The sequence below is a fragment of the Oryctolagus cuniculus genome, chromosome 11 (genome assembly GCF_964237555.1).
Source record: "Oryctolagus cuniculus chromosome 11, mOryCun1.1, whole genome shotgun sequence".
Classification (NCBI taxonomy): Eukaryota; Metazoa; Chordata; class Mammalia; order Lagomorpha; family Leporidae; genus Oryctolagus; species Oryctolagus cuniculus.
In genome coordinates, this window is record NC_091442.1 from 58719843 (window position 1) to 58746997 (window position 27155).

General features: G+C 52.6%; 1 protein-coding gene across 7 annotated transcripts; it reads left to right on the plus strand.

Annotated features, from left to right (window-relative positions):
- Positions 1–2261: 2261 nt before the first annotated feature.
- Positions 2262–26899, plus strand: DGKA (diacylglycerol kinase alpha). Of its 7 annotated transcripts, XM_008256621.4 has the most exons (25): positions 3129–3266; positions 4591–4814; positions 6754–6898; positions 7292–7365; positions 7660–7792; positions 8030–8104; positions 9018–9067; positions 9354–9428; positions 9601–9720; positions 9834–9948; positions 10283–10371; positions 10504–10623; positions 11384–11482; positions 11682–11765; positions 11989–12062; positions 12218–12292; positions 12992–13077; positions 13162–13251; positions 24625–24785; positions 25033–25097; positions 25340–25430; positions 25733–25931; positions 26030–26150; positions 26251–26311; positions 26566–26899. In XM_008256621.4, exons 3-25 carry the CDS (start codon positions 6835–6837, stop codon positions 26647–26649), a joined length of 2205 nt encoding a protein of 734 aa, XP_008254843.1. In that variant the 5' UTR covers positions 3129–3266; positions 4591–4814; positions 6754–6834; the 3' UTR covers positions 26650–26899. The 7 variants fall into 7 exon arrangements, 5 of the variants coding, with proteins under 5 accessions (XP_008254842.1, XP_069908464.1, XP_008254843.1 ...); XM_008256620.4 differs by lacking the exons at positions 3129–3266; positions 4591–4814 and adding an exon at positions 2262–2665; XM_070052363.1 differs by lacking the exons at positions 3129–3266; positions 4591–4814 and adding an exon at positions 3006–3074.
- The last annotated feature ends 256 nt before the right edge of the window (positions 26900–27155 follow it).

Genomic DNA, 27155 nt, shown 5'->3' on the forward strand with positions numbered 1-27155 from the left:
CCCACAACCCGTATGGAAGTGCCTGGATCCCTGCTGTGGCTCTTCCACTTCCCATTCAGCTTCCTGCTAATGCACAATCTTGGAAGTGATAGATGATGGCTCAAACACCGGTCCCTGGTCCCTGCCACGTGGAAGATCTGGATTGAGTCCCCAGCTCCTGGGTGTTGCAGGTGTTTGGGGAGTAGGGGAGTGGGGGAGTGGGGGAGAGTGCACCAGCAGAAAAGAGCATCTTGTCTGTCTTTCTTCCTTTCAAATAAATACAATTTAATTAATTTTTGAAGCCTAGCATCCCGTCCTGTTATAAATGATAAGAGGTGAGAGTGTGGGATCAAGCTTGTAAACCTAGTAGGGTGCAGTGGTGTTGACTGCAGAGACGGGAGGAGTGGTGTCTGCAGCTTCCAGATGGTCCCACAAGGGGCAACCCTAAGGTGGACTGCTTGCCACCACACCCAAGCCCCGCTTCTGCGCCCCCAGATATCCTGTCCTCGCTCTGGAGCTGACAGGAAGTGAAACTTGATAGTCTGCTTAGCAGACCAGCCTGGGACCCAGCCCTGGGCCCCGGATGTGGCCCCCCCACCCTGAGGAGGAAGAGAGGAGAGAAGGGGCCCGGGGAGAAGACGCTGCTGTTTTTTCCTTTCCCTTTGTTCATTGCGGTTTCTTTCTTTCTGACTTCTGTGATGTGGCTGATGAAAGCAATGAGCACCTGGAGCCCTAGGCAACAGACGCTTCTTCCTCCCTAGATGTTTCTTGGCCTTTCTTCCACCACCCCTACCAGTAACTGACTTAGGCTGTAATCCAGCTCAGAGCCTAAGAAGACACCAGGCGAGACTGTGATGGCTTCACTTTATTCTTTATTAGACAGATAAATGCAAACCCTACCTTGAAGTCCCAAAAAATGTCTTAAAGGAAGAATTTTTTAACTGTCTTTTAACTTCGTGTATTTCCGAAAATGAAGGAGTGAAATAAAACACAGACTACAGAGCTGGTGTTATGGGGTAGTGAGTAAAGCCACTGCCTGCAATGCCAGCATCCCATTTGGGCGCCGGTTCATATCCTGGCTGCTCCTCTTCTGATCCAGCTCTGCTGTGGTTTGGGAAAGCAGTGGAGCATGGCTCTGGTGCTTGGGCCCCTGCATTCATATGGGGTACCCAGAGGAGGCTCTGCTTTGGATTGGCCCAGCTCCGGCTGTTGCGACCATTTGGGGAGTGAACCAGTAGTTGGAATACTTTTCTCTCTGTCTCTCCCTCTCTGTCTGTGAATCTGCCAATCAAATAAATAAATAAAATCTTAAAAAAAAAAAAAAAACCCACAGTGGAAGATGGCCCAAGTGCTTAGGCCCCTGCACTCATGCGGGAGATCCAGATGGGCCAGTGCTAGCCATTGTGGCCATCTGGGGAGTGAACCAGCAGATAGAAGATCTGTGTGTGTGTGTGTGTGTGTGTGTGTGTGTCCCCCTCTCTATAACTCTTTCAAATAAATAAATCCATCTTTTTGAAAAAGCAGGCTATACATAAGGTGTCACTGCAAGTGTTTATAAAGAAAACTGCAAAAGATCCATATCATTCCAGGATTTCTAGAGAGGCCCAGGGGCAAGAAACTAATTGGAAGAGGGTTTGGAGATCTATGTTTGCTTACATCGTGTGTCTTTATTGGGTGGATCAGAGCAGGAAGGCTTTACACACATCAAAGGACTCTGGTGCCCAGTCTGAACTGGGCTGTGTCTTGGCCTGCCCTGCAGAATGCAGTGCGGAACCTGGTGTGGAGCAGGCCTGCAGCAGTGTCTGTTGACTATGACTAAGAGGCCTAAGAGGCCGTAAAGGGAGGGGAGACAACGCTTTGAGAACAGTGGAGAAAACATCCTATGGATGAAGGCTAAGGAGTGGCAGGGCCATTGTCTCTAAAGCTGGGAGTGACAGGGTGAGACCTGGAGGGGGCACAGGAGCAGGGGGACAGATCCTCTGCAGTCGCTACCCAGATCTCCAGCTTAGATTCAGCAGCAACACTCCCAAACCCTATTACTCAGCATCTCTATTTCTGATGAAAGTGGGGGAATCTCTCCCAGTAAGCCTATTTTGAAACCATCAGTAACTGCTTAGATCCCTCTGTTTCCACCAGAGGGCATCATGCATTCATTCCCTTTCTTCTCCAACACCCCCACCATATGTGTGTGTGTGTGTGTGTGTGTGTGTGTATAGCTCACAAACACACCCTTCCCCTTTGCACCTCCAGGTGTAAAAGAGAGTGTTCCAGGAACCCAAGTCTTCACTACTCTGCCCTACTTCAATGAAGGGTAGGAGGGAGTTAGACAGGGTTTGGGGTGGGGCCAGGGAGCAGGCTGCCTAGGTCTATCAGTAAGTTCCAAGGCTTCTGTGTGTCTCTCTGCTTGCTCTACCACCATCCATGCTGCCCAAGAACCTCGAAAACGCCTGAGTAGATGCCAGGCAGGAGAAAGTGAAAATATACCCTTTCCTCTCGCTCTACTCTGGCCCAGGGCCTCTGCAACACCACCAAGGTCAGCAGGTACAGTGGGTGGGTCAGGACCTGCAGAAGGTCTGGAAGCAGACCAGAGAACTTTGCACTCAGAGTCTACCCTAGAAGTGAGAGGCGGATGAGTGCTGAGATAAGCTGTCCTTAGAAAAAGGAAGAAAACAGGCCTGAAAGGGAGGTGAGGAACCTGGAGGGGAAGGTGGGTGGGTGGGCTCAAGCAGTGGGGGGGTGGGGGGAGTCTGTACCTCGGGCCTCCCACTGTGGGACCTCCTGAGCATAGAGTCAACTTGGGTGGAAAGGGGTTGGCGGGGGAAGTCTAGGGTGGCAGCTGTTTAGACGTTGGCGGGGTATCAGCGGCCAGGCACCCCCATCTTGGCCTTTCAGGTTTGGGATGAGGAGAGAAGCTGTGAGTGATTAGAAATAATAAGGGAAAATAGAAGCAGAGCCTGCCCAGGCGCGGGAAGAAAACACGAGCGCAGGAAGTGGAGAGAAGTGGCACGGACCGAGTCCTGCAGACATTCCGGGGAGGAGGGAGCAGGTTACGGGCAACTGGAAGCCTGGACGCCGAGGTCCTCTCCAGCCTCGAGGTGCTGGGAGCCGGGGACGCCGGGCGCGGGCGCGGGCGGGCCGGCTGGGGTGGGGGGCGGGCAGCTGTGTCGTCAGGAGCGGGGCGGCCCCGCGGCGGCCGCGTCTGCCTGGCCCGTCCCCTCCAGCCTGGCTCGGGCTCCAGCTCCAGCGCCGGCGCTTCAGCTCCCACCACACGCCCTCCCCCAGGCAAGGTAGAGACCCCGCGAGCCCCGCCGCCTCCCAGCGCTGCCTTCGGGGCAAGAGGGGGCCGCGGAAGGGGCCACCCCGCGGGCTGGGTGCGGGCTGCTGGGGCGGGACAGCTGGAGCGGTACTGGCAGGGTTTGAGCTGGGGCGCAGGGGCAGAGGAGGGCTGGGCCAGGGCCGGGAGGCAGCGTTTCTCCCTCCATCCCTGGGGCCACCTCGCAGGGAGGGTGAAGCGCCGCCGCTCCTAGGGACCCGACCCGGAGGAAAGTCCCTTCTGGAACCTGTACAGCGCCGCACGGGTGGGGATGGGTTCTTGTTTGGCCTCCTGAACCCTAACTTACCATCCCCATCCTTTCCACACCTGTCACCGGGAAGTTTCTGAAAATGGGAGTCTGAATCTCACTTTCCACCTTGTACCAGGAGAATGAGCTGTAGGAGACAGAAATGCAAATGTTTTGGGGCATCTCAGAATGTACAAGCCCACATCCCCCCACCATGCCAACACTGTAACTTCCTCCTGAACTATGCAAGGTCACCCTGCACACACGGGCGGGCACACGTGCCACCCCCGACCCAGGCAGCACATGTCCTGCACACTGGTGGATGCTGGCTGAATTCTGAACCCTTCTCAGGGACCACCAGCTTGTAGCAGTGGTGGACCGGGGTGGGGGGAACACAGACATCCCCCAGGTTCCCAGTGTGAGTAAAGGGATCGGCAGGCAGTCCAGGTAATCAAGTCTGGGCCCTCAAGCTAGGAGTGCCTGCCCCGTGGGGTGTCTTGCTGGGACCGCTTGGATGTCCTGGGGGCATGGGTATATCCTTGAGGGATGGTCAGTTTTTGTGACTTAGGATGCAAGCATAAAAGGAAACTTTTAATGTTGGCACTGGCTTTGGAGAGGACATTGATCTCTTGGCTACCTGCAATTTTAGTATTTGATGTTTAAGATTAGATCTAGAGAATGAGAGGCACTACCATTCGGCGTAACGGACTAAGTGACACAAGTCGCTTTCTCTGGGCCTCAGTTTCCTCCTCTGAAAAATGGGAGGGTTGGTGACCCTCAGTTCTGAAGATGTTCTAGGATTCTCTGCCTTCAAGTGAACTTCCTTTCTCACCCCACGTCGAGGCGGGTAGGGAAACCAGGAGGGAAGGGAAGGGTGAGTCACAATAGCTGGCAGGCGGGCAGCAGACCCCACCCTGCCAGGCCTGGCATTGGCCTGGACTAGCCCAGGTTGTAGCTCCAAGGTTGGGATGCAGCTGGAAGACAAAATGAGACGCGGGCCAGGTCTTTAAGATCACAGGGTCCTGCAGCTTGCTGCACTTCTGCTCCACAGCCACGCTTTCAGCGGGAGAAGTCGAGAGGACAGATGAATAGATCCCAGGTCCCAACCCAGGGATGCCCTTGGACCCTGACTGTCTAGTTTCCAACCACCTCATCACCCTCCCAGAGGCCGAGTTCAGGATCCTGATACTATTGCACCTGACGTACATGGAAAGGAGGGAAGTGTGCAACTAGGCTGCTGGGAGATCTTAGGATTTGTGTTTTCCCGGATCAAAGGTATCATTTTTTTCTGACCCCTAGATATGTGTTTCTCTAGGTATCGCCTTGTATAGTAATAAGAATAAGAATGGCTAATGCTTATTGAATTCTTGTTCTGTGCTATGCAGTTTGCTAAGTACATTGCATGTGTTTTCTTACTTAAACCCCACGTCGTGACTGACGTCTCCAGGTACCCTTTTACCACTGACAAAATTGAGGTTATGAGTCATTTAACTGACTCATCCAAGACCTAGGAGTCTAATCCCATGCCTAATTGAAAAGTTCATATTCTTCACCTCTACTGTAAGTGTATACAACGGCTCCAGGTTCAAAATCTGGAGAGACAGAAAGGGCAAGAAAGTGTTGAATCATGGTGACCACAGAAGGGAGGAATGTCTTGCCCGCTCTCCTTTTCATCGGCTCTTGTTTGTGCGCACTCGCTCTGTCACTTTTCCCCTCAGATTCCATTTCCTAGAACTTTGGAGTCATCTAAGAATCCCCAGGGGTAATTAGAGAAGCTAATTAAGCCATGCAGGCCCTATTTGCTGTAAGACTGTTATGCACTCATTAGATCTGTCGGCAGCAGACATTAGATTATAGTCATTGAAAACAGCCAGATCCTTTCTCCAGGATGTTGATGTCTTCGAACCTCCTTCCAAGTGCTCCCGGGGAGAGCAGGAATGGGGCGCCGTGCAGAGGTGGACAGCAGAGATGTCCCAAGGGCAGGGGTTGCAGAGAAGGTTCTGGGCTAACTGCCTTCCTGAGCCTGACCCAGCAGGTCCTAAATGAGTGGGTGGGAAGAATGTTAGCATCACCTACTCATTGAAGAGGTCTTCATTTAGCACCTACTGTTTTGTCTTCTGGGATTTGATTGTAATTATTAATGAAATAATAACGACTGTTTCTTGTGTTGGGCGCCTACATGACAGGCGTTATACGAGGGACTTTTCATGTTTCCTGTCACTTAAACCTCCCAGCTGGGAAAGAGACTCATTCTCCCCAGTCTACAGATGTCACTTGCTGGGTCACACAGTGCTATCACAGCTAAGGATGGAACCCAGATGTGACTGGCCCTGGTTCTTTATGACCCCAAGTCCTTGCAAAGCCAGAATTATAATGTAAGATATTTTGTTGTTGCTGCTGCTACTATGAGAGCCTCCACACAAGTCACCCCCACCCCCACCCTGAGACGTGGTCGGGCCCCGGCCCGTTGGTGGTCTGCAGGATCCTCCTCCTCCATCCCTCGGTCTGACAACCCAAGGCCAGGGCTCTCGAAATACCTTCGGTGGAAGGAAGCCCCCGGCATCCGAGCCTCCAGCCAGAGGCCCAGAGCCTTCCCCCCACCCCTACCCTGACCTCCTCCCAGCCCTGAGCTCTCTCATGGGGGTCCCCGCCCTTCCCCAGCGGAGCTCAGCGGGACGCTGGCGAGGCGGGGCCCAGCTAGGGACCCAGCCGGAGATGGTTCTGTGTCGCGCGTCAGAAGCGCTAGAGGTCGTTGCAGGGCGTGGGTGGCCCGTGTAGTGGGCTGGGGGGCGGGGGCGGGCTGGAGGCGGAGCGAGATGGGGTCGTGGCCCGGGCACCGTGCCAACGCTGTAAGAGCCCCCTGCAGGCCCGCAGCTGCTGGGGGAACTGCAGAGCCTGGGGCGGCAGAAGATCGGTCTGGACCCGCTGCCAAAACATAGACAGACTGGGGACAGCGCGGGCGGAGGGCGGGGAGGTGACGGTGGTCAAGAGGAATCAAGACAGACTGGGCAGAAGGATCCAGAAATGGAGGAGAGAAAGCCAGAGATGAGTCAGAGACACAGAGACAGAGGACTGACGCTGTCATGGCGAGCGCAGACCTGGGGGCGAGCAGATTCCGAGAGCAGGAAAGAGCAGCGTGATCGTGGGAGTGGAGGCTGCATGGAGCAGACTGCTGGCCCTTATCCCATGCGGGGCCTGTCCTCCTCTTCCTCAGACCTACCCTCTGAAGAGGACCAAGCGCCAGAGGTACTACTACGAAGCTGCCTTTCTGGCCATCCTCAAGAAAAACAGAAAGATGGCCAAGGAGCGGGGCCTAATAAGCCCCGAAGATTTTGCCCAGCTGCAAAAGTACATGGAATGTGAGTCGTCCTCCCAGCTGTCGGGTCCTAGAGATCCCACCCCGTCCCAACCCTCCTCCCTCATTATATTCTCCCCTCCCAGCACCCACTGTATTTGTGCCCCCCCCCCCCAAGCCCTTGCCTAGGAACGGCAGGGAGGAGACCACCCTCCCTGTACCTGGGCTGCTCACTGCAGGTCTCAGAGAAGAGGAGTAGAGACCAGTGCCATGTTGGAGCCTCGGAAATGCTTTTCCCTCAGTCTTTCCATGCATCTCCTTGGGATTTCTTCTTTCTTCATCTCATCTGATTTTTTTTTTTTTTTCCACCTGGTGGACGTCGGGGTGGGGGGTCTTGGCAGAAGGCAGGATGGCTGGGGCTGTGCTAATGCCCTTCTTTCACTTCCTTCCCACCTAGACTCCACCAAAAAGGTCAGCGACGTTCTAAAGCTCTTCGAGGAAGACAAGATGGCTCAGTACGTCCAGGGAGATGTGAGTGGCCGCCGGGCCATGGGACGTCCTCTCCAAGACCAGCTCCTCCCATCAACTTTTAAGGATTACTGTGGGCCTGCCCTTCTCCCTAGATGCCCTGGTGTCCATCGTCACAGCAGACATTGTATAGGACAAAACAAGAGATTCTGCCAACTCAGAACTTGGCTCCATCTTTCTGCCGCAGATGCTGCTCTGCCCTGTGCTTCCTGTCTCTGTCTCCACTGCTCCCCCCGTCTCCCAACCCCCAGCTCCCACCCTGCACACTCCCCAGGGTGATGCTCACTCTCATCCTAGGCCATCGGATACGAAGGATTCCAGCAATTTCTGAAAGTCTATCTGGACGTGGATGAAGTTCCCGGCCCCCTAAGTCTGGCACTGTTTCAATCCTTCCAGACTGGCGACTCCGTAAACAGTACTGTGACAAAAGGTATGGTCAGCAGGGAGGACTGGACTGGGCCTCTGGAAGAGAAGTCAAAGCAGTGTGGGCTTGGGCATGAGAGTTCTTGACCTGTGGCCAGGTCAGGAGAGAGAGGTGGACGGTGGTAGGGCCGGGCTAAGAGCCAGAGGGAGGGAAGTTAACGGGGAGAGTTGGAACAAAAGAGAAGAGAGGAACCAAAGCAGGGGGACCCCTGACCGCAGAGCCGCTGTGCCTTTTTGTAAGCAGATGTGGTGTGTCTCAGCGATGTCTCCTGCTACTTTTCCCTTCTGGAGGGTGGCCGGCCGGAAGACAAGCTAGAATGTGAGTTGCCTTGCTGGACCGGGAGAGGAGGAGAAGGGTGAAGGGAGACAGAAGTGATCCCCAGCCTCTCTTCCCTCATCCTTCCAGGATTCCTATAGGCTGACAGGGCCAGACAAAGGTGGGGCCGGAGAATGGGCCCATTCCCTCTGTCCGCCCCCCCCCCCACTACTTATCCCTAACCCGCCCACCATGGTCACCGCAGCTCCCGTGTCTTATATGAGCATCCTTCAAAAGGTTCATGGAAAATGGGATGGAGAGAGATGTTTAGGGTTGGGACGCTGGTATTCCATGTCAGAGCGCCTAGGTTCAAGTTTTTGCTGTGCTCCTCATGCTGCCTCCTGGGAATTGCTCTCTGGGAAGTAGCAGGTGATGGCTCAAGTGAGTGGGTTCCTGCCATCCTTGTGGGAGACTTGGAGTGAGTTCCCAGCTCTCCGGTATGCCCTGGCACAGCCCTAGCCATTGCAAGCATTTGGAGAGTGGACCCCAAAAATTATATATATATATAAATGCAAAAAAACTTTGAAGTCCATGCAAATGAAGGGGTCTTTTAAAAAAAAGTTTATGGGAAATACATATCATAAAAAAAACTATGCTTGGATTTCAAACATTTATTTGCACCACAGTAAACTCATCTTTTAATTTCACCTCATTTGCTATGAACTTTTTGCAATGCCCTAGTCTGTTCTCAGGTAGGCGGCCTGGGGTGTTGTTGGGGTATGGGAGTGTGTGCTGTCTCCCCGCTCAGAGCTTCGGCATGCCTGCTTCCTGTTTTCCCTCCCTTTTGGTCTCCTTTGGTCCCACCCCAATCTCCATGTTCTTCACCCAAAAGCTCTCCCCATCTCTGTTTTCCCTGTATGAATCCTCTGCGTATCTCTCACAAAATGACCTTGGCACCCCTAAAACACCCCCACAGTCACCTTCAAGCTGTACGACACGGACAGAAATGGGATCCTGGACAGCTCAGTGAGTTGGGGGACCTGGATGCGGGGCAAGGGAGTGTGTGTCTGTTTGTCTGTGCCCTCCTGCATCAACTCTCCCAGGGTCTTAGGAAGCAGAAGAGGCTGGGAGGAGACATCGAGTCCTCCAGGACCAAATTAGGGAATAGGTTCCAAACTCTTGACCCCTCAGAGAGGGGGCTGCCTCACAAGCATACAATGGGGGGGTGGATCCAGGAGCCCTGATTTCTGGAGGAGAGTGGATGCTGGCAGTGAGGGGGCTCTTGCTGTTACTCTTACCCTCTTTGCCACAGGAAGTGGAAAAAATCATCCTACAGATGATGCGAATGGCTGAGTATCTGGACTGGGATGTGTCTGAGCTGAGGCCGGTAAGGCGGTCCCTCCTTCACGGCCTCTCTCGTACCTTCTGCCCCAGGGAGTCCTGCAGCTGCCTCGCCCCATCTCAGACAGGCAGCCCGCCTCCCCAGGCTGGGTTGTCCTCAGAGGCGGTGGAGAGGTATGAGGTCAGAGTGGCACCCAAAAGTCCATTCGCACTTTCAGATTCTTCAGGACATGATGAAGGAGATTGACTACGACGGCAGTGGCTCTGTCTCCCTGGCCGAGTGGGTCCGGGCCGGAGCCACCACGGTACCACTGCTGGTGCTGCTGGGTCTGGAGATGGTAAGCGGGCCAGATCTGGGAGGATGGGTCACACAGCTGCCTTGGGGAGCACGCGCCGGAGGTTGGCCCTCGGAGGGCTCACACACTCCTGGCGTCTGTCTGTGCCCTCCCAGACTCTGAAAGATGACGGCCAACATATGTGGAGACCCAAGAGGTTCCCCAGACCGGTCTACTGCAACCTGTGCGAGTCATGCATTGGTCTAGGCAAACAGGGGCTGAGCTGTAACCGTGAGTGACGGGACCGGGAAGCCTGGCACAGGAAGAGAGCCCAGCCCTCTGGGGTTGGAGAGATCTGGGTGTGAATCTTGGCTTGCAGCTCAGCTCCTGCCTGACACATGGACAGGGGACAGGCAGGGGAGAGCAGTTGCTCTCTTAGGAGGAAGGTTGAGACAAAGGCACAGGTCTTGGAGATGAGACACTCACACCTTTAATTCTCTGCCACACTCTAAAAGCAAGCGTTTACGTGTCCTCTTCCAGTTAACGATCTTCTCTCACCCCCAAGTAAGCAGGAAGGAGGGAGAGGGGCTGCAGCTAGGGCTCTGACCTTCTCCCCTCTCCTCAGTGTGCAAGTACACTGTCCACGACCATTGCACCATGAAGGCCCTGCCGTGCGAAGTCAGCACCTATGCCAAGTCCCGGAAAGACATTGGTGTGAGTGGTCCTAGACTCACCACCGCCATCGTGGCCCTGGCCCTTGACCCCTTGCTACCTTCAGCCCCTCTCTCCCCCAGCCCCAGTCTCTGCTTAGACCCTCCCAGACAAGGAGCTGCCTTTCTCCCCAAGGTCCAAGCACACGTGTGGGTGCGAGGAGGCTGCGAGTCCGGCCGCTGTGACCGCTGTCAGAAAAAGATCCGCATCTACCACAGTCTAACGGGGCTGCATTGTGTGTGGTGCCACCTAGAGGTCAGTTTGGGAGTTAGCTTTGCAGGCTCTGCCTAGGGCCAGGAACACTCCGCAGGCAGTCCTCTTCTCGCACTGTCCCTCTCACCTTTTTTTTTTTTTTTTTTTTTTTTAAGATTTATTTCACTGAGGCCGGCGCTATGGTATAGTAGGTTAAGCCTCCAACTGCAGCACCAGCAACCTATATGGGTGCTGGTTCAAGTCCTAGCTACTCACACTTTCAATAGAGCTTTCTTCTGATGTGCCTGGGAAAGCAGTAGAAGATGGCCTAAGAGCTTGGGCCCCTGAACCTATTTGGGAGACCCAGAAAAAGCTCCTGGCTCCTGGCTTTCATCTGGGCCAGCTCTGGTCATTGCAGCCATTTGGGGAGTAGACTGGCAGATGGAAGACCTTTCTCTCCGTCTCTCAGATCATCATTTGCTAGTTCATCCCCATATGATTGCAATAGTTAGAGCTGGGCCAGACCAAAACCAGGAGCCAGGAACCTCTTCTGGGTCTCCCACATAGGGGCAGGGGCCCGAGCACTTAGGCCATCTTCCACTGCTTTCCTAGGCACATTATCAGGGAGCTGGATTGGAGGTGGAGCAGCCAGGGCTTGACCCAGAGCCCATATCCGGAATACTTGCTACTGCTCAAAGCAGGCCCCTTCATGTCCTCTTTAGGGCCATAGTGGCCCTATTCCCAAAGGTTCTCTTTCCAGTCCACACTTACAAGTTGAGAGGTGGCAGGGTACCCTCTGATCTGTCTGTATCTTGTCTTTCAGATCCATGATGACTGCCTGCAAGCAGTGGGCCAGGAATGTGACTGTGGGCTGCTCCGAGATCACATTCTCCCTCCATCTTCCATCTATCCTAGTGTGCTGGTAAGACCCTCAGGCAGCAGCCGGGAGGGGACAGGAGTGCCACCCCTTTCTCTCTCTCTCTCTCTCTCTCTCTCTCTCTCTCTCACACACACACACACACACACACACGATGCCATCTAGAACACAGAGCCCATCTGTTGCAGGATTCATGTGCAATCCCACTCTAACTTCCTTTCCTTGCCTTTCTTCCCACTCCCAGGTCTCTGGACAGGATCGGAAACAAAGCAAAGTCAGCCAGAAGAACGCGGATGATTTAAATTTGAGCACCTCTGAGGCTTTGCGGGTACAGGGCTGAGAACTTGGGCTTCACAGCAGGGGTGTTTTGCGCCTGGAGGGGATGCTGAAATGGAAAAGCCTGCGGTGGTGGGGGGGTGCCTCCTCCCTGGGATCACCACTGTGGTGAGGGAGAGGAGGGGAGGGAGGGGACGCATCTTGGGGGAACCCCGTCCACCTTCACTCTGACAAAATCCTACTGTCTTTGTCCCTATGCTCTTCCCCTAATGCAGATCGACCCTGTTTCTAACACCCACCCACTCCTAGTCTTCGTCAATCCCAAGAGTGGCGGGAAGCAGGGGCAGAGGTGAGGACAGACGCGCTGGGTCTTCTGAGATGGGCAGGAGGGAGTGTGTGGGAATGGAGGGGGCGCACCTCGAGGAGCTCAAGAGAGGGTGTACGTCACGTCCACACCCCCGGCGCCCTGTACCTGCCACCAGCTTTCCTTTTTCCCTCACACAGGGTGTTTTGGAAGTTCCAGTACATACTAAACCCTCGACAAGTATTCAACCTTGTAAAGGATGGTCCTGAGGCAGGGTGAGTATAGGACAGGGACTGTGGATTGTGTCTTAAGACTTAGCTATTTATTTGAGGGAGATAGAGAGAGAGGGACAGAGATCTTCCCTCTGCTGGTTCATTCCCCAAATGCCGGCAATAGCCAGGGCTGGGCTAGGCTGAAGCCGGGAGCCCAGAACTCAATCGGAGACTCCCACCTGGGTAGCAGAAACCCAGGCACTGGTGCCATCATCTGCCGCCCCCGGGCGGATTAGCAGGAGGCTGGATGGGAAGTGGAGGAGCTGGGACTCACATTGGCACTCTGCTACGGGACGTGGGGTGTCCCAAGCAGCAGCTTCAATGGCTATCTCACAACACCAGCCCCTATCACAGTGTGCCCTCGGGGCTGCGGCACTGCGCATGTGCGGGAGGAGCAGGACACAGTGCATGCCGGGAAAAGAGGGCACCCCAGGAAATCAGTCTGCATCTAGGGGCCCTGGTCGCCCTGTCCTCTGAGCACTCGAGGCTGTCTCTGTCCTGCTTTCAGTGCATGAGAGCAGTTTCCCCCAACCACTGCACAGCGACTACAACTTTCCCCAATATCCTAATAGGATATTACTACCCTTAATAAAAATGCAGGTTTCCTGACGCCGGAGAGACAAGAGCAAATCTCCTGCCCGGGAGTTGGGAAGCCTCAGGGCTCCTGCCTCTCTTCATCTCCTACCCCATCTTTTGTCTTAGGCTCCGATTCTTCAAGGACGTTCCCGACTTCCGGATTTTGGTGTGCGGTGGAGACGGCACCGTAGGCTGGATTCTAGACACCATTGGTCAGTGCAGGAGAGGCCCCGGGTGGGCGACTGGAGCCTTCTGGAGCTAACACCCTCCCTCTGTCCCTTCACCTGCCCCCTCAGATAAAGCCAACTTGCCCGTTGCCCCTCCGGTCGCTGTGCTGCCCCTGGGCACTGGAAATGACCTGGCTCGTTGCTTACGATGGGGAGGAGGTAAGGGGTTGCCGGTGGCTGGGGGAAATTGAGCAGGAAGGGAAAGGCAGCCAGGGAAGAGCCTGGGCATCTGATAGAGAGAGGGCTGGGGAGGAAGAGAGGCACAAATGTCCAAATATAAGAGCGCAGGGACTGCAGTCAGAACCCAGGAGGGCCGGGGGTGACAGTCTTCTTCCCTCTAGACCTGAACATGTTTATCTGTCTCCTAACTAACCCGTGGGGCTAGGGGTGGTGGCAATGTGGTTCTGTGAGAGCCAAGCGAGGTGCTGAGTGACAAAACTAACAGGGAGCCTTGGCTGTGATGCATTCATTTATTCTGACAGTTAACCATCCATCCATTCATTCATTATCATTTCTTTCCTTCTTTTTTTTTTAAGATTTTATTTATTTATTTCAGAGGTAGATACTCTGGTTTCTCTTCAGATCATATAAATTTTTCGCCTATTTCAGAGGTAGAGTTACAGACAGAGACAGGAAGAGACAGAGAAAGGTCTATCCACTGGTTCACTCCACAAATGGCTGCAATGCCCAGAGCTGGACTGATCCCGAGCGAGGAACCAAGAGCTTTCTCGTGGTCTCCCATGAGTGCAGGGGCCCAAGCACTTAGGCCATCTTCTACTGCTTTCCCAGGCCATAGCAGAGAGCTGGATCCGAAGTGGAGCAGCCGGGACTCAGACTGGTGCCCATGTGGGATGTCGGCACTGCAGGTGGCAGCTTTACCTGCTGTGCCACAGTGTTGCCTCCTCACTTTTTTTTTATTTATTTATTTTTATTTTTGACAGGCAGAGTGGACAGTGAGAGAGAGAGACAGAGAGAGAAAGGTTTTTCCTTTGCCGTTGGTTCACCCTCCAATGGCCGCCGCTGCAGCCGGCGCACCGCGCTGATCCGATGGCAGGAGCCAGGAGCCAGGTGCTTTTCCTGGTCTCCCATGGGGTGCAGGGCCCAAGCACCTGGGCCATCCTCCACTGCACTCCCTGGCCATAGCAGAGAGCTGGCCTGGAAGAGGGGCAACCGGGACAGAATCCGGCGCCCCGACCGGGACTAGAACCCAGTGTGCCGGCGCCGCAAGGTGGAGGATTAGCCTATTGAGCCACGGCGCTGGCTGCCTCCTCACTTGACTCTTTAACTACTGAAGCATTTGTGTGTGTAATCCTTGATCCATGGGAGAACTTTTTCTTCAAATTTTTTATTTGAGAGAGAAAAACAGACAGCTCTCATCCAGTTTACTTCCCAAACGCCCACAACAGCCAAAACTGGGCTGAGGTCAAAGGGAGGAGCCAGGAAATCAGTCCAGGTCTCTCATGTGGGTAGCAGGAACTCAATTACTTGAGTCATCACCACTGCCTCCCAGGGTCAGCATTAGCAGAAAGCTGGAGGCAGGAGCCAGGACCAGGCATCGAACCTTGGTACTCCGGTGTGGGACACCACGCTAGGCCAAGCGCCCACTCCACATAGAGGAACTCTTGATGCAACTAAAGATGTAACTTGAAGAACAAATAGGAAAAAGTGTCTCTGGATGTATGTTATAACTTAAGTCTAACACATGGACATGGACATAGGAGCAATTTTTGGACCAGGTTTCAAATGTCTTTTTCATTTATAGAATTAGAAACTGAAATTATGTATTTCAGGCCTTTGCTTTTTATTCTGCAAACAAGACTCTCCAAGACTCTCACAGTACTTTCCTTCCTTCTTCCTTCCTTCCTTCCTTCCTTCCTTCCTTTCTTTCTTTCTTTTCTTTTTTTTTTTTTTTTTTTAGATTTATTTATTTGAAAGGCAGAGTTACAGAGAGGCAGGGAGAAAGAGAGAGAAGTCTTCCATCTGCTGATTCACTCTCTAAATGGCCACAATGGCCATAGTGGAGCTGATCCAAAGCCAGGAGCCAGGAGCTTCTTCTGGGTCTCCCACGGGGGTGCAGGGGCCCAAGGACTTGGGCCATCTTCCACTGTTTTCCCAGGCCATAGCAAAGAGCTGAATCAGAAGTATAACAGCCTGGACTTGAACCAGTGCCCTTATGGGATGCCGGCACCGCAGGTGGCAGCTTTACCCACTATACCACAGTGCCAGCCCCTCCCACAGTACTTCCCTGCCCACTCAGCCTGAATTGTGATAATAAGGACAAATACAACATTAATAAAAGTTTGACACTGAAAGAAAGTCCTAAGATTTGAAGAGGGAAAATGAGAGGCCTATCACTAATATCACTCTGGGAGCTCTGTGGAGGAGGGGTCGGAGTAAGCAGACAGCTAAGAAACCACTGAGGAGACGGAGGGACATACAAGCAAGGAGAGCAGCACTGGAGTTAATGAGGTAGAAATCACAGCACTTGATACTGACTGATAGGCTGTGGTGGAGGAGACAGACAGCAAGTTAGGACGCTTTCTAATATTATGGACTGAATAGATGGGGGTGCCAGTTATTAAAATGAGGAGTGCCGGGGCAGATGTCTGGCTTAGCAGTTAAGACACCGGTTAAAATTTAGGGTTCAGGGGCCAGTGCTGTGGTATAGCGGGTGAAGCCACTGCCTGCAGTGCCAACATCCCTTATGGGTGCTGGTTCGTGTCCTGGCTGCTCCACTTCCGATCCAGCTCTCTGCTATGGCCTGGGAAAGCAGTAGAAGATGGCACAAGTCTTTGGGCCCCTACAACCATGTGGGAGACTGGGAATAATCTCCTGGCTCCTGGCTTCAGATAGGTGCAGCTCTGGCTATTGCGACCATCTGGAGAGTGAACCAGCGAATGGAAGACTCTCTCTCTCTCTCTCTCTCTCTGCCTTTCCTTCTCTCTCTGTGTAATTCTTTCAAGTAAATAAATAAATCTTAAAAAAAAAAAATCTAGGCCGGCGCCGCGGCTCAGTAGGCTAATCCTCCGCCTGCGCGCCAGCACCCCAGGTTCTAGCCCCAGTCGGGGCGCCGGATTCTGTCCCCATTGCTCCTCTTCCAGTCCAGCTCTCTGCTGTGGCCTGGGAGTACAGTGGAGGATGGCCCAAGTGCTTGGGCCCTGCACCCGCATGGGAGACCAGGAGAAGCACCTGGCTCCTGGCTTCGGATCAGCACAGTGCACTGGCCTCAGTGGCCATTGGGGAGTGAACCAACGGCAAAGGAAGACCTTTCTCTCTGTCTCTCTCTCTCACTGTCCACTCTGCCTGTCAAAAAAAAAAAAAAAAAATCTAGGGTCTAGGGCTGGCACTGTGGCACAGAACGTTAAGTCACAGCCTGCAGTGCTACCAGCCCATATGGCTGCCAGTTCCTGCCCCAGCTGCTCCACTTCCCATCCAGCTCCCTTCTAACGCACTTGGGAAAGCAGCAGCAGATGGCCCAAGTCCTCAGGCCCCTGTAACCATGTGGGAGACCCAGAAGAAGCTCCTGGCTCCTGGCTTCAGCCTGCCACAGCCCGGCTATTACGGTCATTTGGGGAGTGAACCAGTGGATGGAAGATCTCTGTCTCTCTTTCTCTCTCTGTAACTCTGCCTTTCAAATAAATAAATAAATCTTAAAAAAAAAAAAAAAAAAAACAACCTCCATTTCAATGCTCAGCTCCAGCTCCTAATTCCAGCTTCCTGCTAATGTAGACCCTGTGATGTAGTGGTGATGGCTAAAGTAACTGGGTCCCCACCACCTACATGGGAGAACTGGATTGAGTTCTGACTCTCTACATTGGCCAGCCCGCCCTCAGCTGTTGTGGGCATCTGGGGGATGAACTGTGGGTGGGAGAGAGCTCTGTATGTCTTGTCTAATTCTCTCTGGCTTTTTGCCTCTGAAATAAATTTTTAAAAGGTTTATTTGTTTTTAAGAACATATATATCCTTATGAGAGAGAGAGAGAGATCGTCCGTCTGCTGATTCAGTACCCAAATGGCCACAACTAGGACTGGGCCAGGCCAAAGCCAGGAGCCAAGAACTTCATCTGGGTCTTCCATATGTGTGGTCCAAGCACTTGGACCATCTTCTGCTGCTTTCCCAGCTCGTTAGCAGGGAATTAGATTGAAGTGGAACATCTGGGATGTGACTAATGCCACATGAGATACTGGCCTTGCAGGCAGTGGCTTAACCTGCTGCACCACAACGCTGGCCCCTGAAATACATTTTTTTAAAGATTGATTCATTTGAAAGGAGAGTTAACAGAGAAAGAGGGAGAGATGAAGATCTTCCATCCACTGGTTCATTCTCCAAGTGGCTGCAACCATGGGGGCTGGGCCTATCTGAAGCCAGGAGCCAATAACTTTTTCCCAGTCTCCCCGTGGGTGCAGGGACCCAAGCACTTGGGCCATCCTCTGCTGGCTTCCCAAGCACATTAGTAGGGAGCTGAATAGGAAGTAGAGTAACCAGGACATGAACTGGCACCCATACAGGATGCTGGCGCCACAAGTGGTGGCTTTACCTGCTACACCACAGCGCCAGCCCCTTGAAACACATTTTTTAAAAAGATACTTGAGTAATACAGAAGGAAAACTACTTTAAAGAAGAACAGCTAAGCCGGCGCCGCGGCTCACTAGGCTAATCCTCCGCCTAGCGGCGCCGGCACACCGGTTCTAGTCCCGGTCGGGGCGCCGGATTCTGTCCCGGTTGCCCCTCTTCCAGGCCAGCTCTCTGCTGTGGCCAGGGAGTGCAGTGGAGGATGGCCCAGGTGCTTGGGCCCTGCACCCCATGGGAGACCAGGAAAAGCACCTGGTTCCTGGCTCCTGCCATCGGATCAGCGCGGTGCACCGGCCGCAGCGCGCCGGCCGCGGCGGCCATTGGAGGGTGAACCAACGGCAAAAGGAAGACCTTTCTCTCTGTCTCTCTCTCACTGTCCACTCTGCCTGTCAAAAAAATTAAAAAAAAAAAAATTAAAAAAAAAAAAAAAAAGAAGAACAGCTGATTCAGGTTTGAACATGTTGAACTGTCAGTAGAGCAACCAGGTTGACATGTTGTGGTGAGATGTTAGAAATAGGCATTAGGGGCCGGCGCCGCGGCTCACTAGGCTAATCCTCCGCCTAGTGGCGCCGGCACACTGGGTTCTAGTCCCGGTCGGGGCGCCGGATTCTGTCCCGGTTGCCCCTCTTCCAGGCCAGCTCTCTGCTATGGCCAGGGAGTGCAGTGGAGGATGGCCCAGGTGCTTGGGCCCTGCACCCCATGGGAGACCAGGAAAAGCACCTGGCTCCTGGCTCCTGCCATCGGATCAGTGCAGTGCGCCGGTTGCAGTGCACCGGCCGCGGCGGCCATTGGAGGGTGAACCAACGGCAAAAGGAAGACCTTTCTCTCTGTCTCTCTCTCTCACTGTCCACTCTGCCTGTCAAAAAAAAAAAAAAAAAAAGAAAGAAAAAAAAAAAAGAAAAAAAGAAATAGGCATTAGGAATTTAGAAGAAAAATCAGAGCTGGAAACATATGTTGGAGAGTCATCTACTCCTAGGTGGCAGCTGACATCCCGAGAGTAGACGAGATTGCCTGGGGGAAGAGGCAGGAGTAGGTGCCCAGGCACAGCAAGACCCTGGTAAGCACCATGTGTGAGTGCTGAGTAGGGACAGAGGGGTTACTAAGGGTGCCTGCATTATTGCTGACGGCTGGCTGCCGTAACGAATCACCAGGGACTATGGCTTTAACACAGTGCGAGTTTGTTGTCTTGGGGTTCTGGAGGTCAGAAGTCCAAAATGGGGCCGGCGCCGAGCTCAATAGGCTAATCCTCCACCTAGCGGCGCCGGCACACCGGGTTCTAGTCCCAGTTGGGGCACCGGATTCTGTCCCGGTTGCCCCTCTTCCAGGCCAGCTCTCTGCTGTGGCCAGGGAGTGCAGTGGAGGATGGCCCAAGTACTTGGGCCTTGCACCCCATGGGAGAGCAGGAGAAGCACCTGGCTCCTGGCTTCAGATCAGCACATCTCTGTCTCTCTCTCTCACTATCCACTCTGCCTGTCAAAAAAAAAAAGTCCAAAATGGGTCTTGCTGAGCTTTTAAAGTCAAGGTGTTGCTGGGCTGGGTGATCGAAGGTTCCAAGGGAGGAGGCTGGCACTTGGCTCTCCCGGTTTCCAGAGGCCACCTGCTTTCTATGGCTCGCGGCCTCCCTTCTCACAGGTAGTGTCCTCCCTTCAGACTCTGCTTGCCTCGTGGCATCTCCTTCCGTGGCTCTTTGCTCCTCCCTCCCTTTTCTGCTTGTGTGGGTGGCAGCGTGCTCACACCGGGACCGAGCCGGTGGCCAGGGTAATCCCCCACTTCAGACGCTTTCATTTCGTCTCTTCTGCCACGGAGGGCAACGTTCTCGCAGGTTCTTGAGAGTAGGGTGTGGGTAGCATGGGAGGGGGTGAATTGTTCTGCTTACCACAAGAAAACAAGAAGGAACAGTGAGCCAGGGTCCTCTGTAGCCGGGAGAGTGAGACGGCAGAGGCTAAGTGACGAGTTTTAGGAGCTGAAAGAGAACTAAAAACAAACTGGGTGTTGGCAGGAAGCACTGGCGATCCTTGCCAATGGTTTCAGCAGGGTGGAATCAGTGAAAGCAAATGACAGTGGGTTGAGCCATCAGTGGAATGTGGGAAGTGGAGACTTATTTTTTTAACCTTTTTTCCTCCTGATGACGAAAATAATACGTGGTTGTTGTAAAAAATAATTCAAATACTTCAGATATACATGCCAAGAAAGTGAAAGTTCCCTGTAATCTCCTCTCAAAAGTTTTGAGGCCTTTTCCTCCATGGTTTTTTTTTTTTTTTTTATTTAAAATTTTTGGCACCAGAAATAAATGTTTTTTTAATCCCATTTTCCATGAACTTGGAAATAGTTATTTTATTTGAAAGTCAGAGAGAGGCAGAGAGACAAATATCTCCCACCCACTGGTTCACACTCCAGATGCCTGACACAGCAGGGCTGCACCAAGCAGCAATCAGGAGCCAGAGACTCATTCTGGATCTTCCATGTGGGTGAATGGCAGAGGCCCAGTTCCTTTTTTTTTTTTTTTTTTTTTAGGATTTATTTTATTTGTGTAAAAAGCAGAGTTAGAGAGAAAGGGAGAGGCCGGCGCCGCGGCTCACTAGGCTAATCCTCCGCCTAGCGGCGCCGGCACACCGGGTTCTAGTCCCGGTCGGGGCACCGGATTCTGTCCCGGTTGCCCCTCTTCCAGGCCAGCCCTCTGCTGTGGCCAGGGAGTGCAGTGGAGGATGGCCCAGGTGCTTGGGCCCTGCACCCCATGGGAGACCAGGAGAAGCACCTGGCTCCTGGCTCCTGCCACCGTATCGGCGCGGTGCGCCGGCCGCAGCGCGCCGGCCGCGGCGGCCATTGGAGGGTGAACCAACGGCAAAGGAAGACCTTTCTCTCTGTCTCTCTCTCTCACTGTCCACTCTGCCTGTCAAAAAAAAAAAAAAAAAAAAAAAAAAAAAAAAAAAAAAGAAAGGGAGAGACATAAAAGCAAACAGAGATCTTCCATTGCAATGGCTGGGCCTGGGCTAGGCCCCCATGGGTGGCAGGGGCCTAGGCACTGCTTTTCCAGGCATGTGCAGGGAGCTGGATTGGAAGCAGAGCAGCCAGGATCTGAAGTGGTGCCTGTATGGGCTGCCAGCATCCCAGGCAGCCCATCTCAGCCCCTGGGCCTAGGTACTAGAGCCATCAGCCGCTCCTCCCAGGGTTCACATTAGCAGGAAGCTGGAATTGGGAGCAGAGCAGGGTTTTGAAACCAGGCCCTCCAATATAGAATACAGGTATCCAAAGTGGCTTTTTAACAGTTAGGCCAGATACCTCCATGAACTTTTCAAAGTACCCTCATATGTAGTTAAACAACAATGTGATTATTTAATAAATGCTTTTCTTATTTTTTTAACTGAACAATGCATATTGGTTATCAATGTATTTCCATACGAATGGGCTTGCTTCACTCTTTTTGGGACTGACAGCATTGTGTTGTGTGATTGTGTAGTAATTTACTTAACCAGGCCCCTGTTGATGGACATTTATGTAGTGTTCAGTTTGGTGCAATTAAAACCCACGTCTATCTCTGCACACAACATGAACATTTCTCTAGAGATGTTTCTAGACTTGCTGCCCCCAAAGGAATGGACATTTTACTAGTTATTTTCTTTTATAAAATCACACAAATAATGCATCAGTACATCACCTAGGTAAAAGATTTAAAGACTCTTCACATAGAGATGGCCTCTTCCCTGCCCCCACCAAATTTTCCGTGTTCTTCCTCAGAGAAAACTGGTTTCCTGTGTACACTCATTTTTCAGATTTTGCACGCACATGTGCATGTGCACACAGGCACACACAACATTTTAGCCAGTATAAATGGGAATGTACTAGACAGATTTTTCTGGGACTTCTGTTTTTTTCATTGAAAAAATGCTCTGTATCCAAGAGCTGTAATTAAGAGTTTTCATGAGCCGGCACCGTGGCTCAATTAGCCTGCGGTGCCGGCACACCGGGTTCTAGTCCCAGTCGGGGCACCGAATTCTGTCCCGGTTGCTCTTCTTCCAGTCCAGCTCTCTTATGTGGCCCAGGAGTGCAGTGGAGGATGGTCCAGGTCCTTGGACCCTGCACCCACATGGGAGACCAGGAGAAGCACCTGGCTCCTGGCTTCGGATCAGCGCTGATGCGCCGGCCGCAGTGCGCCGGCCGCGGCGACCATTGGAAGGTGAACCAATGGCAAAGGAAGACCTTTCTGTCTGTCTGTCTCTCTCACTGTCCACTCTGCCTGTCCAAAAAAAAAAAAAAAAAAAAAAAAAAAAGAGAAAAGAGTTCATGGCTTGGATTTTCTGTACCTCATAGAATCTTCCCCTGTTGCTGGACATATAGATCATTTCCAGTTTTGTTTTGTTTTGTTTTATTGTTTCAGAATACTTTAATAAATATCCTTCTACATCCATCTCTGTGTACACAACTTGTGTTAGCTTCTGTAAGGGAAATTCCTAAAAGTGGAATTGCTGCGTCAAAGGATATGTTTTGACAAAGTTTGGCAACAGTTTGATAAAAATTGTAAACTGCCTTCCAAAAATGAGTTATCTATGTATGCTCCAACTAACAGCAAACCAGAGTGCCAGTTTATCCATAAGCTCATTAACACTTTGTTTTCTCCAACTTGTGCTTTCTCACTCTGTTAGGCAACAAAAGGTTAACTAATAGTTTTTTTTGTTTGTTTGTTTGTTTGTTTAAGATTTATTTACTTATTTGAATGGTAGAGTTCCAGAGAGGCAGAGGCAGAGAGAGAGAGAGAGGTCTTTCATCCACTGGTTCACTACCCAGATGACCACAACGGCCGAAGTGGGGCCAATCTGAAGTCAGGAGCCAGGAGCTTCTTCCCAGTCTCCCACGTGGTTGCGGGGCTCAAGGACTTGGGCCATCTTCTACTGCTTTCCCAGGCCATAGCAGAGAGCTGGGTTGGAAATAGAGCAGCCGGGACCTGAACTGGTGCCCATATGGGATGCCAGCACTACAGACCGTGGCTTTACCGGCTATGCCACAGCACTGGCCCCTAGTTTTTCATTCTTTTAGTTTTTAACAATATTGAACATCTTTCATATGCCATCTTGGTCATTTGTTTTGCTTCTTTTGTGACAGGCTTGTTTGTATCATTTGCCCTTTTTTTTTTTTTTTTTTTTTTTTTTTTTTTTTTTTTTTTACAGGCAGAGTGGACAGTGAGAGAGAGAGACAGAGAGAAAGGTCTTCCTTTTGCCGTTGGTTCACCCTCCAATGGCTGCCGCGGCCGGTGCGCTGCGGCCGGCGCACCGCGCTGATCCGATGGCAGGAGCCAGGAGCCAGGTGCTTTTCCTGGTCTCCCATGGGGTGCAGGGCCCAAGCACCTGGGCCATCCTCCACTGCACTCCCTGGCCACAGCAGAGAGCTGGCCTGGAAGAGGGGCAACCGGGACAGAATCTGGCGCCCCGACCGGGACTAGAACCGGTGTGCCGGCGCCACTAGGCGGAGGATTAGCCTAGTGAGCCGCGGCGCCGGCCGTATCATTTGCCCATTGTTCTATTGATGTTTTAAATAGTGATCTGAAATCTTTTTTCTTTTTTAAGATTTATTTGTTTTATTTGAGAGGCCAAGTTACAGAGAGGTCTTCCATCTGCTGATTCACTCCCCACATAGCTGTAAAAGCCAGAGCTGGGCTGATCTGAAACCAGGAGCTAGGAGCTCCCTCCAGCTCTTCCCACATGGGTACAGGAGCCCAAGGACTTGGGCCATCTTCTACTGTTTTCCCAGCCATAACAGAGAGCTGGATCACAAGTGGAGCAGCCAGGACTCAAACCAGCGTCCATATGGGATGCCAGGACTGCAGGCCGTGGCTTTACCCGATATACCACAGCACCGGCAATATGTGCATTTTTAAATACTTATTTTATTTATTTGAAAGGCAGAGGGAGAGAGAGAGAGAAAATATCTTCTGTCCACGGGTTTACTTCCCAAATGGCCTCGGTGACAGGGGCTGGGCAAGGCTGAAGCCTGGAGCCTGGAACACCATCCACATGGGTGGCAGGGGTCCAAGAATTTGGGCCATCTTCTGTTGCTTTCCCATGTCCATTATCAGGGAGCTGGATTGGAAGTGGAGCCACTGGGGTTCAAACTGGTACTCTGACATGGGATGCAGGCATTGCAGACAATGGTCTAACTTGTCACAAGACCAACACCTATATGAGTATTTTTTTCTATTTTTAAAAATTTTTAAGGTGTATGTTTATTTATATAACCATACAGAATTTTAAAATTTTCATATAATCCTATATATTCCTCTTTGTGGCTCCTACCTCTATATTTTGCTCTAGAAAGGTCTTTTCCACCCAAAGACTCTGAAAGTATTCACTTATGTTTTTGTCTTATGCAAATTCCACTTAATATTTTTCATTTAAATTCTTTGCTCCATCTTGAATTGGTCCCAGTATAAGTAGTGATATTTACACCTGGTGTCATTCATAGACTAATCCACTTTTGCCCACTTATTTGAAATGTCATCATATGCTGAATTTGCATGCGTGCTTGAGTCTATTTTGGGGCACTCTGTTTCTTTGCTCTTGAACTTTTTGCTCTATTCACTGTGTCAGCGTCACACTACGTAGGCATGATTGCTTTATCCTGCGTCTATCCCATGGAGTGGAGTGAGACAGCATCAGGGGTGGGGACGAGAGACAGATGATCCCTGCTTTGTCACACATCTCTGTCAGCGCTTTCCCTGCCATTCTCTCCAACATTCCAGATGCACCTGGGAGTCGTTTTCAGATGTGCACACACAGTTGGGAGCATTTCACCTTCTGCCGTAGAGCGGAGCAGAGACTCAGCAAGAGGCTGCCCCTGAGAGAGGCTGTGGGAGCCTTGACTGAGCGCCCTGCCCTTTCGCTGGCAAAGCTGGGAGGTTCTCCCGAACCAGACATGTGTGGTGGTGGGACCCAGGGCTCAGGGCTAACCTGACTTCTCCTCCACCTCCAGGGTACGAGGGACAGAACTTGGCGAAGATCCTCAAGGATTTAGAGATGAGTAAGGTGGTGCATATAGATCGATGGTCCATAGAGGTGATACCTCAACAGACGGAAGAAAAGAGCGACCCAGTCCCCTTCCAGATCATCAATAACTACTTCTCCATCGGTGTGGTCAGTGGATGGGCGAACGGGGAAGGGAGGGCCTGGGGTGAAGCTTGCAGAGGTTGGAGGAGGGCAGAAGGGGAAGGCAGAAACTAAGAGAACTGTGGAGCTGGGACATGGGGCATGCAGTACACTGGTGTGGATGGTGAAAAGAAGACCTTGGGACGTGCTGCACCCATCCTGGGGAGGGGGGGGCGGAAGCTCTGAGCTGAGGCAGAAGGCAGGCCTCTGGTCCAACACACCTCGAACTCCCCAGGATGCCTCCATTGCTCACCGATTCCACACCATGCGAGAGAAATATCCTGAGAAGTTCAACAGCAGGTAAGCACAAGGACGGGGGCTGCAGGCTCACCCAGCACCAGGGATCAGATTGTGACCACCTGTGACTCGGGATTCTTAGTTGGGCAGTGACACTGCCAGGAAGGGCCCCCAAGCGAAGCCACCCTTGTCTCCTGTGGAGTTGGGGTCGACACCCTTCCCTGTCACCTACCCGTGTCTGCCTTCGATGTGTGACCTGTGCCCCCTCCCCTTCCCTGCTGGGCCTTGTATGGGGGCTGACCCAGAATGAAGAACAAGCTGTGGTACTTCGAATTCGCCACCTCTGAATCCATCTTCTCAACGTGCAAAAAGCTGGAGGAGTCTCTGACCGTGGAGGTGTGTGTAATGAGACCCAAGCTGACTTCGTTCGCAGCTTCCTGTAGCCGAGTTTCTCCCTTGGCAGGCGCCCTCACGAGCCTCCCATGTTCTTGAACCTGTCCTTCTCTGACCTCCCAGCTCTCCAACCTTGGTTCCCACATCCTCAAGATACACTAGTCCCTATTTCCCTTGCTCTTGCAAACCTCCAAATCCTGGCCTTCCCAGTCTGCCATCTGGTGGAGGGAGCGGTCACAGCTGTGACTATGCCGTGAGGTGAGGATCTGTGCTCTCCCCTCCTGGGGCTGTGCCCCTCCCCTCAGATCTGTGGGAAACCGCTGGATCTGAGCAGCCTGTCCCTAGAAGGCATCGCAGTGCTCAACATTCCTAGCATGCACGGTGGCTCCAACCTCTGGGGTGATACCAGGAGACCTCATGGAGATCTCTATGGGATCAACCAGGCCTTAGGCAATACAGCTAAAGTCATCACTGACCCTGATATCCTGAAAACCTGTGTACCAGGTGAGAGGGACAGCCCTCGGAGCTGGCTGGGTGGGACCAGGATGAAGCTGTGACTCCCTCTGGGGGCAACCAGCTGCTACTCTACTCTTCACCCCCAGACCTCAGCGACAAGCGACTGGAAGTCGTGGGGCTGGAGGGTGCCATTGAGATGGGCCAGATCTACACCAAACTCAAGAGTGCTGGACATCGGCTAGCCAAGTGCTCTGAGATCACTTTTCGGTAAGGGCCCTGAGGGAAGGAGCGGGCCGCCTGAGAAGCAGAGGTTGTGGTGTGCGGGTGGTAAGGACAGCTCCACTAACACCCCTTGGCCTCCCCGCAGCACCACAAAAACCCTCCCCATGCAAATCGACGGGGAGCCCTGGATGCAGACGCCCTGCACAGTGAGTGCCGCCTGTGCCTGCCAGACACGGAGCCCTCGGGCTCCGCGGGTCATAAAGCTCCATTCCACAGCTTCCTTGCTTTCTCCCGAAGCCCAAAACTTCCCCCTGCACACCATTCCTCCCATACCCTGAATTCTCAGCCTCTGGCCTCAGCGTCGTGGCCTCTCCCTGTAGATTCACCCCCAAATCCCGGATGCTTTAGAACCAAGGTGCCAGGAGCTGCCTCTGAACGTGTGCCCCCTCTTCCCTTGCAGATCAAGATCACGCACAAGAACCAGATGCCCATGCTCATGGGCCCACCCCCCCGCTCCTCCAATTTCTTTGGCTTCTTGAGCTGAGGGGGACACCTGCAGCCCCCAAGCCAGTCTTGAGCCCGCCTCCCAGGGTTTGGACTCCACCCCCAAAGCTCTGTACATTGCTGCCACACCCTCCTGCCCGCTCAGGAGCGTGTTCCTTCATCCTCACAGTATTTATTGTCCTGCCCCACCTCACTGTTACACACACACACACACACACACACCCCACATACGTTGAAAGTGCCTCATCAGAATAAAATGACTTTTTCTCCCCACCGGGATATACTGCTAAGTAAGTGGTACGCCTTCTTTGATACCTTCACCCCTTAAAAGACAGATTTCTCCCAAGAAGCAAAGGAACCGTAGCACCAGGTTCTCGGTATTTATTTCGGGTCATGGCTGCCTCTGAAGGAAGACTGCAGAACCCACAGGCATTGCTGTCAACCCCAGAGAGATCAAGGCGTCACGTGGGGGGATATACTGCTAAGTAAGTGGTACGCCTTCTTTGATACCTTCACCCCTTAAAAGACAGATTTCTCCCAAGAAGC

Coding starts and splice junctions, on each gene's coding strand:
- DGKA (XM_002711059.5), top strand. CDS start 6,356: ATGGGGTCGTGGCCCGGGCACCGTGCCAACGCT. Junction 9,068..9,353: donor ATGGGATCCTGGACAGCTCA/GTGAGTTGGGGG, acceptor TCTTTGCCACAG/GAAGTGGAAAAAATCATCCT. Junction 11,766..11,988: donor GCACCTCTGAGGCTTTGCGG/GTACAGGGCTGA, acceptor CCCCTAATGCAG/ATCGACCCTGTTTCTAACAC.